At 43.2% G+C, this 12116-nt stretch overlaps 1 protein-coding gene and 1 pseudogene across 10 annotated transcripts in view; one reads left to right on the forward strand and one right to left on the reverse strand.

The window, feature by feature from the left end:
- The window catches only part of WDFY4 (WDFY family member 4), a 295757-nt gene that overhangs the window by 227628 nt on the left and 56013 nt on the right, over nucleotides 1–12116 (reverse strand). For all 10 annotated transcript variants that reach the window (XM_050805477.1, XM_050805483.1, XM_050805485.1 and 7 more), the window contains one exon: nucleotides 9107–9687. In XM_050805477.1, coding sequence (XP_050661434.1) covers nucleotides 9107–9687 — 581 coding nt within the window. The remainder of the gene's footprint in view (nucleotides 1–9106; nucleotides 9688–12116) is intronic.
- On the forward strand, nucleotides 525–7195 carry LOC126962963 (60S ribosomal protein L13a-like; annotated as a pseudogene).

The following is a 12116-nucleotide window of genomic DNA, read 5'->3' on the forward strand; positions in this document are numbered from 1 at the left end:
TCCATTTATACATCATTTATCCAGAATAGGTTAATCCCCAAAGCAGATTGGTAGTAGCCCAGGGATTGGGGAAAAGAATGAGAATGAGTATAGCTTTTCCTTTTGGGGTGATAAAAATGTTTTGAATTAGACAGAAGTGTTCTTTGCACAACACTGTGAATGCATTAAATTCTATGGAATTGTTTGCTTTAAGATTATTAATTTTATGTTCTGTGAATCTCACCTCGGTGAAAAAAGCTAAGTTTTTTTTTTACTATTTTTTCAAGAAAAAGATGTCTAGCACCTGGAGTAGTTCTCAAACTTTAATGTGCTTACGCATAACAAGAGAACCTTTTTAAAAACAGAACCGTAAATTTCAACCCCAGGGATTTGTGATTCAGGAAATCTAGTTTACACAACTGTATTTTTGTGCAACTCTACAACAGATTCTGATGCAGGTGGTCTACAGGCCACACTATAAGAAGCATTGCTGTATGGTAGGGATTGACAGAGCAGGAATGGAGACAAGGTTCTGAATCCCAAGGATGGCAGACACTGATCCCCCACCTGACCTGGTGTTCCCAGATAGCTCGTATCTCACAAGGGACCTGTGGGTACAACAGAAAGTTGTAATCAAAAGTACGAATCCCAAAGCACTTGTATCTTTGGGAGCCAGTGGATGTGTGAGGCATGCTTGGCCAAATTTTGCATCTCATTTGAAGAAGCCTAGGGGCCTTTGCAGGATGTGAACCAGTGAAGCCTCATCATGTCACACAGCCCCTGAGCTTGGCTATAAAATCCTGCCACCCACAGCAGCTGCACATCAGAGAGGATGACTGCTCCAATCCTGGTATTTGTCCTGCTTAGATATGAAAGTCAGACAGACTGTCCCCTATATGGACTCTATCAAACTTCAGGGGGCAAGATTAATACCTATCTCCTGTTACTAAGGCCTGTGGATACTTGAGGGATGCATTAGAAAACTAAAAGCAAAGTGGTCTCATTTGCACAGTCCATGCTGATTACTCCAGACAGCCACCATCCTCTTCCAAACCTCCAGGGCTTCTCTCTCAGGGGCTGGCACCAACCAGTCTCTCTCACACTCTCATCAAATCGATTACCAAGGCCAGGCAAAGTTATGTCCTAAATAGTTCTCAAAATGTTCTCCTGTTCAAGCTACTGCCATCGCTGGAAGGAGGGACTGACAGCTCCTTTGCTCTTCTCCTTTCTGGCCATCATCTCTGCCCATCCATCCCTATAGCTTAAAGCCCTACTAGAGCTTGAAGTCCGAGCAATGCCTACAGAAGGAAGGAACAAACCTTATTCCAGACAGCTGATTTTGCGTCTCACCTTTATGCCTCCTCAACCCATTTCAGACCAGATAACTCTCATCTTTAAATGTTTAGCTCAGTGGTCTCCTCATCCAGGAAAACCTCGCTGACCTCCTCCCCAGACCTCATTAGGTGCACTTCTCTATGTCCTCTCAATTTCTGGGGCTGCCCTTGCCAGGGCACCCACCAAACAAGCATAATGCTCCATTCATGTCTCTAATAGTGGGATCCCAGAAGAGGAGCAGGCAGGAGCAGCCATATCTGAAGCAGTTGCAAGACCACTGCACATCAGGTTTCTTCAGGACACCAGGCACGAGAGCCCAAGACTATCTGCCTTGCCAACCCTCCTTGCCTTTCCTCCTGTCCTGCCCATCTTCTCAATTCATTCATGCCCATATTCGACTCAGTGACCGTTCATGGGGGTCCCTGATGCAGACCAGGAGCTGCAGACCCAGTCCATGCTCACATGGGCCTCACCATTGAAGCAGAAGAAAGAAATGTGAACACCATCTTATCTCCACAGTGGTAAGAAGCCAAAAATCGATAGATGTACAGTGGTTTTATTAGCAGATGGGGAAGAGACAACTTAAGTGGCTGATGTCCTTGGCATCCATTTTAATGCATATCCTGGTTTCAGATATGCTCAAGTGTGCAAACATGCACCAAAGAAAAAAGTAACCAAGGAAGGTTACACAATTAATCATTGATTTGCACTGTGATCAGTGCTGATGGTGCTGAGGAGATATGAGGCAGTGGGATCTGATTTGGCCCACAGGATGGGATGGGGCAGCCGGGGGAGGCTTCTTGGAAGAAGTGACATCTAAACCGAGACAAAAGCGTAAGAAGCAACTGTCCAGGCAGAGTGAAGACAGGAAAGGCATCCCAGGTTGAGTAAAGGGCATATACAAAATCTGAGTCTGAAACATGGTTGCAAGGTGCTAGGTGAGTGATGCCATGGGCAGGTGGGACCCCTGGGACTGTGTGCCCCACACTCCCAATGTCTGACTCCCTCCTGGTAACCATGGGGAAGCACTAGAGGCTTCCAAGTGGGAATGACAGGGTCACAACTGTGCCTTGCAAAGGCTAGTGTGGCCTTCATGTGAACTGCTCAGGAACTACACTGTCCCCCACCCTTCCTCAATGGTCTGGCTCAACCATCAAACTCACAACAATTACCCCTAACAAACTTAAGTGACAGATACAACTCATATCCACAGGGGACATTGTTTCAACAGGAAAGATTAGGATGAAGCTGCAGGACGCCCAGCAGCAGAGCCAGAGGAGTGAGTGTTTAGGGCTCTGGCCTGCAGAGTGCCCCCTGAAACCTTAACCATTGCCTGGAGCATACCGCATTCCTGTTGAAATGACGTCTCCTTAGGGCTATAAGTTATAGCCACAACTTAAGCTCAAGGTAAAGGTGACTGGGGTTGCTCCTTCGGCTGACATAAGGAATAAATGTCAACCCACGAGAACTAGCAGGGGCTGGGAGAAGGCATATGCTAAGGTAGAAGCAAGAAGGAGCAGAGATGCCCTGCTTTGGAGGGGGCTTTTCTCAGAGCTATACGTGACCCAATTGTAGAGCAGTCCTCACAACCCATAACTCCATGATGCCACAGCCCTGTACAGAGACCACCCTAGCTCCACATTACCTATAGGGTAAAAGTGAAATGGTCTCGTATAGGATTTATGCAAGGCGCACCACAGTCTGACCCTGCTTCCACTCCACTTTCACCTCCAGACCTGCACTGTGGATGATGTGCTGCTGAGGGGTAAGCACTCCATTCTATGGTGTGTGTATGTAGTGTGGATATGTGGTATATATATATGTGTGGTTTTTGTGTGTGCTGTGTGGTGTCTGTATGTAGTGTATATAGATGGTATGTGTGGTGTGTATTCATGTGTGCGTGCTAGGTGCTGTGTGGTGTGGTGTGTGGGTGTGTGTGATATGCCAGTATGTGTAAGGTGTATGTTCAGTGTGGTGTATGTGTGTTCTGTGTACATGTGGTGTATGTATATTTGTGTGTGATGTGTATATAGTGTGTTTGGTGTGGGGGTGTTTGTTTGGTATGGTGTATGTTTCACAGAGATATATGATGTATTTTGGGCACCATAGATATATTTTGGGAATTACATAACATGTCACCTCTGTGTTATTAAAAATGTTCCTTAAATTGTAGTTATCATAAAGACTAAATGAATTGAAGAATAGTCCATCGTAAAAAGCTGAGCATGGTGTCCGGCACACACGTACTTAGGAAGCAGCTGTGATCACTCTAACTACCACCATTACCACCTGCAATCCTTGCCTCACAGCATCCCTCAATATAGATACTATTATTATGTCCGCCTTCAAATCAGGAAATGGAAGATTAGAGAAATAAAGTAGCAGGGCCAAAGAACACAGCCACCAAGGCATAGAACAAGCCGGCCTGACTCCAAGGCCCATGGCCTCTTTCTCTCCTCCCTGGAGACTGGGGACCTACTTTGCAGAAGGCAGAGCTAAGGGAAGCCACCTGCCCAAGGACATACAGGTGTGGTGGGGTGGAGATGAGCATCCTGTCTTTGATTCCCAGCCCACTGCCATGCCCTTTACTCTGCAGACTCCCTGGAGGGAGTAGAGTTTCACTTCCTATTCTCTAACCATTAAGGAAGGCCAAGGGCCATGTATCTCTTTTAGGGAGGAAAAAAAATGCTCTATTTATGAAACATGGCTCTTATTAATGTAAAAATTACTCATTACAAAACCAGGATGACATTTAGACTCACCTCTAAAACATCAGGACTGATGCAGTCCATAGGTTAGAACCTGATCTTCAAACTGCAGGCTGTCGTGTCTGATGTTTGGAAAACTATCACTATTATTGTGGGAGTATCAGGAAAAAAACAGGAAGAGCACACACACGTGTGTACACATACAGGCACACACAAACAAATGTATGCAGGCTTTGGAGATAGCCCTGGGTTCAAATTCTAGCTTTATTAATTACTAAATGTGTGACCTTTGGCCATGTTTTTAATCCCTTCTCAGCCTTTGTTTCCTTATTGATAAAATTCCAAAGTTTGGGAGGGAAATAAAAATAAATAGATATTTAGTGTTCAGCCTCCAGAGACATTCAACTAATTACTATTGCTTTTTTTCACCTGATATCACTTACTAAATGTCCTTTGGTACTGACAAATATTCCCCTGCCCCTGAGAGTTGGTAGAATAAGTCGAACAAGTTTCTATACCAAGATCCTAAGTTAACCTGTATGCTATCAGGGCGCCCAAGAAAAAGGCCTCCTCAGGGATTGCCCCTGAAATATACAGAACAGGGAACCCAGAGAAGGAATTCTTCCCAAGACAAGCAAGAAAATCAGGACCTGGGAATCTGGTCGAGGCCTGGCTTGGAAAGTGCAGCTAAGACCCCATGGAGGCATTCCCATATCTACAGAAAGGCAGGATGGCCAGAATGAGGATGGTTTCCATGGAATCCAAGAAAAGGAAAATCTTGGAGCAAGATTCACAATCAAAAATTAGACATCACACAAGGAACCTTCCATGATTGTCACAGAAACAACAGACTCTCAAAAAACGCAAGAAGAAATAATTATGATTCCTATGTTTGAAGAAATAAAAATGACAGACAGATATGAACAAGTAAAAGGGCTATTAAATCAAGTTAATTTGAAAAAGAACCAAACAGTATATCTAGAAATATAAAATACTGTCATCGAAATTTTAAAAAGAAAACCTAAATGGCTAGATTATATATCAGATTAGACACATCTAGTAGGAGATTCAGTGGGTTTAAGAAAGATCAAAAGAAACTGCGTGGAACAGAGCACAGAGAGACAAAGAGATGGAAAATGTAAAAGAAAGATTAAGAGACATGGAAGATAGAATGAAAAAGTAACGCATACATCTAATTGTGTTAATTCCAAAACGGCAAAATAGGAAAAGGGATGGAGAAGAGGTCATAATTTAAAAATCCATATTTTATAAAAGACATCAGTTGGGATTCAGGAATCCCGATGAATATGAAGCAAAATGAATGTTTAAGATAATGTACACTGAGATATATGACAGATATAAAGCAACAGAATGAGAATGGTGATCTTAAAAGCCACCAGAGAAAAATGACAAATTACCTTCAAAGGAAGAGAAATAAAAACGATTTTTAAAGGGCAACAATGGAAGGCAATAGCTGGGGAGACCTTCCATTTACTGTGAGAAAATAACTGTCAACAAATAAATGTATACCCAGCAAAACTATCTTTCAGCAATTAGGGAGAAAATACATTTTCAGACAAATAAAATCCAAGAGAGTTTATCACAAATAGACCCACACTACAGGAAAGTTTAATGGAGGTACTAGAGTAGATAAAAAAGAATCCCAGATGGAAGAATAGAGATGCAAGAAAGAATAGTGAGCACAGACATTGAAAGCATGTAGGTAAATCCAAAGAATATTTTATAAAACAACAATAATAACTGTCATATCTGATGGATTTACTAACAGGAGACAAATTTAAAATATTAGCTAACAGTAATGTATAAGTTAGAAAAGGGCAAAAATATTTAAGAGTTTTAAAGTCTTGATGTCTTAATTGGATGGATAAAGATACTGTTTAACTAAAAACATGAGTATGCCTGTTGAATCACTCTAGGGTAACTACTATAAAATTAATCATAGAGAGTTTAAATGTCATACTAGTAGTTAGGAAACACAATTTTAAAAAATCAAACAATTCAAAAATACGACCAAAAATGTTTTTTAAAAGTGGAATAAAAGTAAAAAGCTAAGTAAAAATCATTCCAAATATATTAATAATTATGAAAGTGTAAACAAATGACATTCTCCAGTTAAATGACAAATAATACCACACTAGATTGAAAAACAAAGTAAAACCAACAAAAATGGTTCCTTGTTGTTTACAAGAAAAACACCTAAAAATGTAAGGACAGTACACAGAAAGGATAAAACCAAAGGATGAAGAAAAAGCCCAGGCACAAACTAACCAAAAGAAACCTGATAATAATAATAGTACTATTATTATTAAAGGCAAAATGTACTACTAGGGATAAAAAGGTCACCATATAATGATAAAAATTTAGACTCCATAAGAATATAAAAATTCTAAATAGGTATGATGCTTATAACATCAAATATATGTAAGGGAAAATTCAACAGAAATTGACACATCCACTTTATCACGAGAGATTTTGAATGCATCGTTCTCAAGAACTTATACTCCACTTCCCAGGCCGCTGCTGCAGGTGGCGGAGGGGCAGGTCCCGGTGATGGAGGCCGAGGCCACCTCCTGGGCCACCTGGCGGCCGTTGTGGCGAAGCAGGTACTGCTGGGCTGGAAGGTGGTGGTGCGCTGCGAGGGCATCAACGTTTCTGACAATTTCTACAGAAATAAGCTGAAGTAGCCGGCCTTTTTCCGCAGGCGGATGAACACCAACCCTGACGAGGGACCCATTATTTCCTGGCCCCCAGCAGCTTCTTCTAGCAGACAGTGCAGGGCCCGCTGCCCACAAGACCCAGCGAGGCCAGGCTGCCCTGGACCCCGAGGTGTTCGATGGAATCCCACTGCCCTACAACAGGAAAACCAGATGGGGGTTCCTGCTGCACGCGAGGCTGTGCATTTGAAGCCCACGAGAGAGTTTGCCTACGTGGGGCGCCTGGCTCAAGAGGCTGGCTGGAAGTACCAGGCAGTGACAGCTACCCTGGAGGAGAAGAAGAAAGAGAAGGCCGAGACCCGCTACCAGAAGAAGAAATAGCTCATGAGACTGCAGAAAGAGGCCGAAAAGAACGTGGAGAGGCCCTCAAGACCCATGAGCCCAATAAAGCCTGTTTATTCCAAAAACAAAAAACTGATATTTCAAACCGACTTTTAAAATTTATGATAAAGGATATTTGAATGAAACAATTGACAAATTCGATCCAAGGGACATAAATAGAACATCAAATCTAACACTCTGAGAATATGCATTATTTCCAAGCACATGTAGAATATTTATGAGAAGGGACTACATTGAGGGCCATGAAGTCAACCTCAACTAATTTTGAAGGATAAGAGCCCAGACAGTCACCTTGATAGAGTGAGAAGTAAATAGCAAAGATGACCAGAAACACTATAACAATGGAAATTCAAAATTCAAACACTTAGGAGTCAACTATAATTTATAAGGGAAATTAGAAAAATATTTCATACTAAATGAAACTGAAAATAAAACTTACGAATTACAGAAAAATTTATATGTAAAAGAAGAAGGAAACAGACATCCAAGTTAAGCAAAAGAACACTAGAATAAGCCCAAAGGTAGAAGGAAATGATAACCAAAAAAAAAGTAGGAGAAACAGGAAAAGTCGAAAGTTGGTTCATAGGACACACTGAAAAGTAAACATCTGTGAATAGTGCTGAAGCAGAAAAAGCAAGGAAGATGCAGGTAAATAGTGTTAGAAATGAGTCACAGAACTCACAAGGGCTGCTCAGAAGAGCATGAGGGAGCCTTCGTGAGCAGCTGGATGCCCACAAATGGAAACTTGGATGAAATGGGGAAATCAGCTTGCAAAATAACAAACCAAGAATAATCCAAGAACAAATAGAAGTGCATTCTCATGAGAATAAATTTTCTCACAAGAAAAAACCGGGCTCACAGGATTTAGTGGCAAGTTCTGTCACATTAGCTAGGGAACAGAAATAATCCCTACATAAACTCTTCCATAGCATAGAAGAGAAGCACTGTCCAACTCATGCTATGATGATAGCGTAAATTTGACAAGAAAAATAGCCAGGAAAGGAGTATGAAAGGCCAAACTCCTGAACATCAGTGCAAAAATCCTTTTTAAACATTAGTACATGAAATTCAGCAATACACAGATTATGAATGAGTTGGTTTGTGCAGGAATGCAAGATTAGGAAACCAGTTAATTAGCGAGATTAACCCCCCAAAATCATAATTATCTCAGTGTGTGGAGATTTAACACGCATCCTTCTCTACTATCCCCAACACTGAAGTCTGGCAAATGGGGCCCTCTGGATAAAAATGCAGTGTCTTTCAGAAGGATAACTTACTGCAGTAGTAATGGGTGTTCTGTCATTTATGCTTTAGAGGAATGGAAAAAGACACCAACTGTTGCTGTTGTGTTCTTTCATTTTCCTTCCCACCCCAAGAGGGGTGGGTAGGGATGGTTCTTTGTGCCTCTTGCTTTAGTGGAATTCTCTGTTACAGACATGAGAGGAAAAAGTTGTTTACTAAAGTCTGAACCCATTGAGGTGTTTGGCCTGAGGAAGTAAGGAGAGCAATTGTCTTTGTTAGGGGGTGTAGAAGCAGCAAGAAAGAACAGAAAGAGTTCCATAATTGGGGTGGACACTGTGGTTTGTGTCCTGCAGATCAAAGGATCTCACCCCACCCCTGGCAGCGCCCTGGGGAGGAGATAAAACCTGAGAAGACCAAGGCTGCCTGGCACACCCAGGGATGCCAGGCCCAGGCACCAGGGCTCCCTAGGACAGTAAAGATCCCAAAGGAGAAGGTGAGTATATCAGCAGGGTCCTGCCCTCCCTGGTTCTTATGTGACTTGACAGCATCCTCCAACCCAGTACTGACTGATTGAATTTTCTGTCAGCTCCCAAGGTAGAAGAGTGTAGAGTCAGAGATAACTTGATTTGAGGAAGTGGAGGTCACATGACATTTCTGCACACCCATTCTGTAGCTGAGCCTTCCTACCGACTACACATGCACAAGACATTAGAGTGAGAATGGGAGACAGAGACGCACTGATGACACACTGGCAGAAGAAGCTACCTCTCCTCCAGGTCTGGCCACTGCTTGAAGTTGCGTTGGGGGTCACTGCCAGCTTCTCCCTTCTGAGCGTCCACAACCGGCCCCTGCTTGGCCCTCAGGGACTCCTTCAGGTCCCCACGCAAGTGGAGGGTGCCGCTGGCCATGCTGTCCAGAAAGCCAAGGATCTGGAGGCAGCTCTGTATCCGGGGTGGGAGTGAGCCACTAGAGGAAAAGGCAGTGCCCAGCAAATCTGCAAATGGCCTGGCCTTTGTGTCCGCCCAAGAGCGCAGCAGGGCGCTCTCTTCCTCCAGGGCTCCAAAACAGCCCAGCAGGCAGAGGTCCTCAGCCAGCTTCTCAAAGAGCCCATTCCTCCTGAAGAAGTCGTCGTTGACAGGGTCCCAGTGCAGCGCTGCGGACACAGCACAAAGAGTGTACAAAACCAGCTCCAGGGTCTGTCTGGGGGACACTACTCCCCATGCCTGCAGCGGGGGCTCCTGGAGGGAGCCTTCCAGGTCGGAGAGCAGAGACAGCAGCCCGTTGAACCCGCTGGAGACTCTGAAGGCAGCACGGCCCTTGGGGGTCTCCAGGATCCGGAGCAGAGACTGAAACACCAAGCAAATCAAAATGAGTACACTCCAAGAGGTAGAGTAACCCTGAGCCCACATACATGCCTGCCAGAGCATCCCACTAGCTCTTCCCTCAACGCCTTCAGATCAACAAGCTACAGGAAGGATGATTCTGAAACATGGGGATCTCCATATTGTTCCTCTTACGGTTCAGGTTTTCCATGTGTGCCTACTACACTAATCTATAGGGTTGATTTAACTGTCCTGTATTTTGACTTGAATGCATATCCTTCCAGAAAGCTTCTGTCCTGTAGTTCATACTTATCCCAGATCGAGTGCTCACACATCCCCATCTCATTCCCTGATCAAAATTCTCGTCTTACTCTACTGCAGCTACTTGAAAATCATCTCAGCTCTCCACCAGACTGAAGTTCCACAAGATGGGAACCATATCTGGCTTCCTTACTATTGTGGAACACAGCACACACTTAATGACAATTTGCTAAATGAGTGGGATGAACCATCTCTTATACTGTACAGGAGACACACAATGAAATCCTTATAGAAGCAGCTTGTTATTCCTTATCTCCCTCTCTGTGCAAGCACGGCTTCATCTGCTATATTAGATGAGGGGAAACAGTAAAATGAATCAACTTAAAATGTGGTGTGAAAAGAGTGTGTCAGAAAGACAAGAGAAACCTGCAATTGAATGAAATGCATAGGTATAACACACAGCATAGGCCAAGTGTGCAGAAAGCAATTAGGTCACTGATAGGATACATCATGGAATCCACCACCCTCCAGATCACTGTGAGTTTTGCTGGCCAGCCAAACTTTTATTTCCTTCTAAAATCAAACCTTTCTTGAGCACTTACTTACTTGAGCCCAGTGCATGGTATATACTCTAGGTAATCAATACGTTCTATTGGAAGGAAGGAAGGAGGAAGAGAGAGGGGGAGGTGGGGGCTACATTTAAGCAGTTCTCATACTGTGCTTCATCGAAATGTGAAAAACACATGGAAGATTTTAAATAAGTATTAAAAGCCTATTATTTTGGGTACATATTTATTGATCAGATAAATTGCACTGGACTCCATCTAAAATTCAGGCATTTGTTGTGTTTCCTAGAGAGTGGACAGCCTTGAGCGTTCGTTAGTAAACTGCAGAGAGAGGTGTGAATTATTTTATCTTTTCAGATATTTAATGCTCTAGTGTGACAGGCAAGGGGATTGTCTGAGAAGGTACAGTTTGGCATCAGTTTCAGGAGGCCTGAGACAAGGTTCAAAGAGAAAAAATAAAAGAGAAACTCCCTATTTGGGGGAGGGGTGATGCTGTGACTTAAATGCCTGGTTTAGGCGAGAGTCTCTAATATGACACATGGAAGTTAATGAAAAAGAGAAAACTGGGAGCTCAGAAAAACAGGTGGGAAGGGACTAGATATTTAAATTCGTTTTAGTTAATAGAAACTTAGTAAACTTATAGGTCACTATCAAACATGAAGTCATGCACTTTGGGAGCTCCATCTTTTTTGTTTTGTTTTGTTTTTTGTTTTTTTGAGATGGAGTCTTGCTCTGTTGCCCAGGCTGGAGTGCAGTGGCGAGATCTCGGCTCAATGCCTCCCCAGTTCAAGTGATTCTCCTGCCTCAGTTTCCTGAGTATCCAGCTGCATCTCTTAACTGCTGGCACCCTAACCTAACAGTGGTGTTTATTTGAAACAGTAGAATGTGTTTCGACCACTTGGATTTTGTTCTCTAATGTTATATTCCACTACAGGAAACCTGAGCTGCTGGGCGAGTAGTCAGTCTCACATTCCGGGTCAGAGAACACAAGAGGAGCCTGAACTCTCTTAGTGCACACGTGAGGATTCTTTCAAAGATGAAGAAAAGCAGCAGCCAAGGATCTGCGTAAAGGGCTTCCAGGGCCCCATCTATGACATTTCCAGAAATTTAAAAAACAAAACAGATTGCAGTTACTAGGAGAATCTATGAAAGACCAAAGTCCATAATTATATTCAAAAGGGACAAATAACATAAAGCGAGGTAGAAAGATTCATCCATACCAATACAAGTCAACTGATCTTTTCCCAGTTATAGAAAATGCACTACTTACAGTGGTTAGATCAATGATACCCCACCACATCTCAGAGGGACACTGCGGGGAAATGAACTGTCATTTTGCTCTTTGAAAGAAACCCAGCATCAGGGCCACCCACTAAAGCAGACGGTCAAGTCTGAATCGTGGGAAAGACTTCAGGGAAATTAACTTCCCAGGCCACCTGAAAGACGGGGGCAATGATACTGCTTTCTCCTCCTGAGTGAGGATGTGGCCTAATTCTTTCTGAATTTGGCTGAAAACCCAGGAAAGTTGAACATTTGTAGATGCACCCTCAAAGCAAAGCATGCGAATTGTTGGAGTGGGTTCCTCCAGGATGGTGATACTGAGTGTGCGTTTGTGAAAGCTCATGG

The sequence above is a fragment of the Macaca thibetana genome, chromosome 9 (assembly GCF_024542745.1).
Source record: "Macaca thibetana thibetana isolate TM-01 chromosome 9, ASM2454274v1, whole genome shotgun sequence".
Taxonomy (NCBI): Eukaryota; Metazoa; Chordata; class Mammalia; order Primates; family Cercopithecidae; genus Macaca; species Macaca thibetana.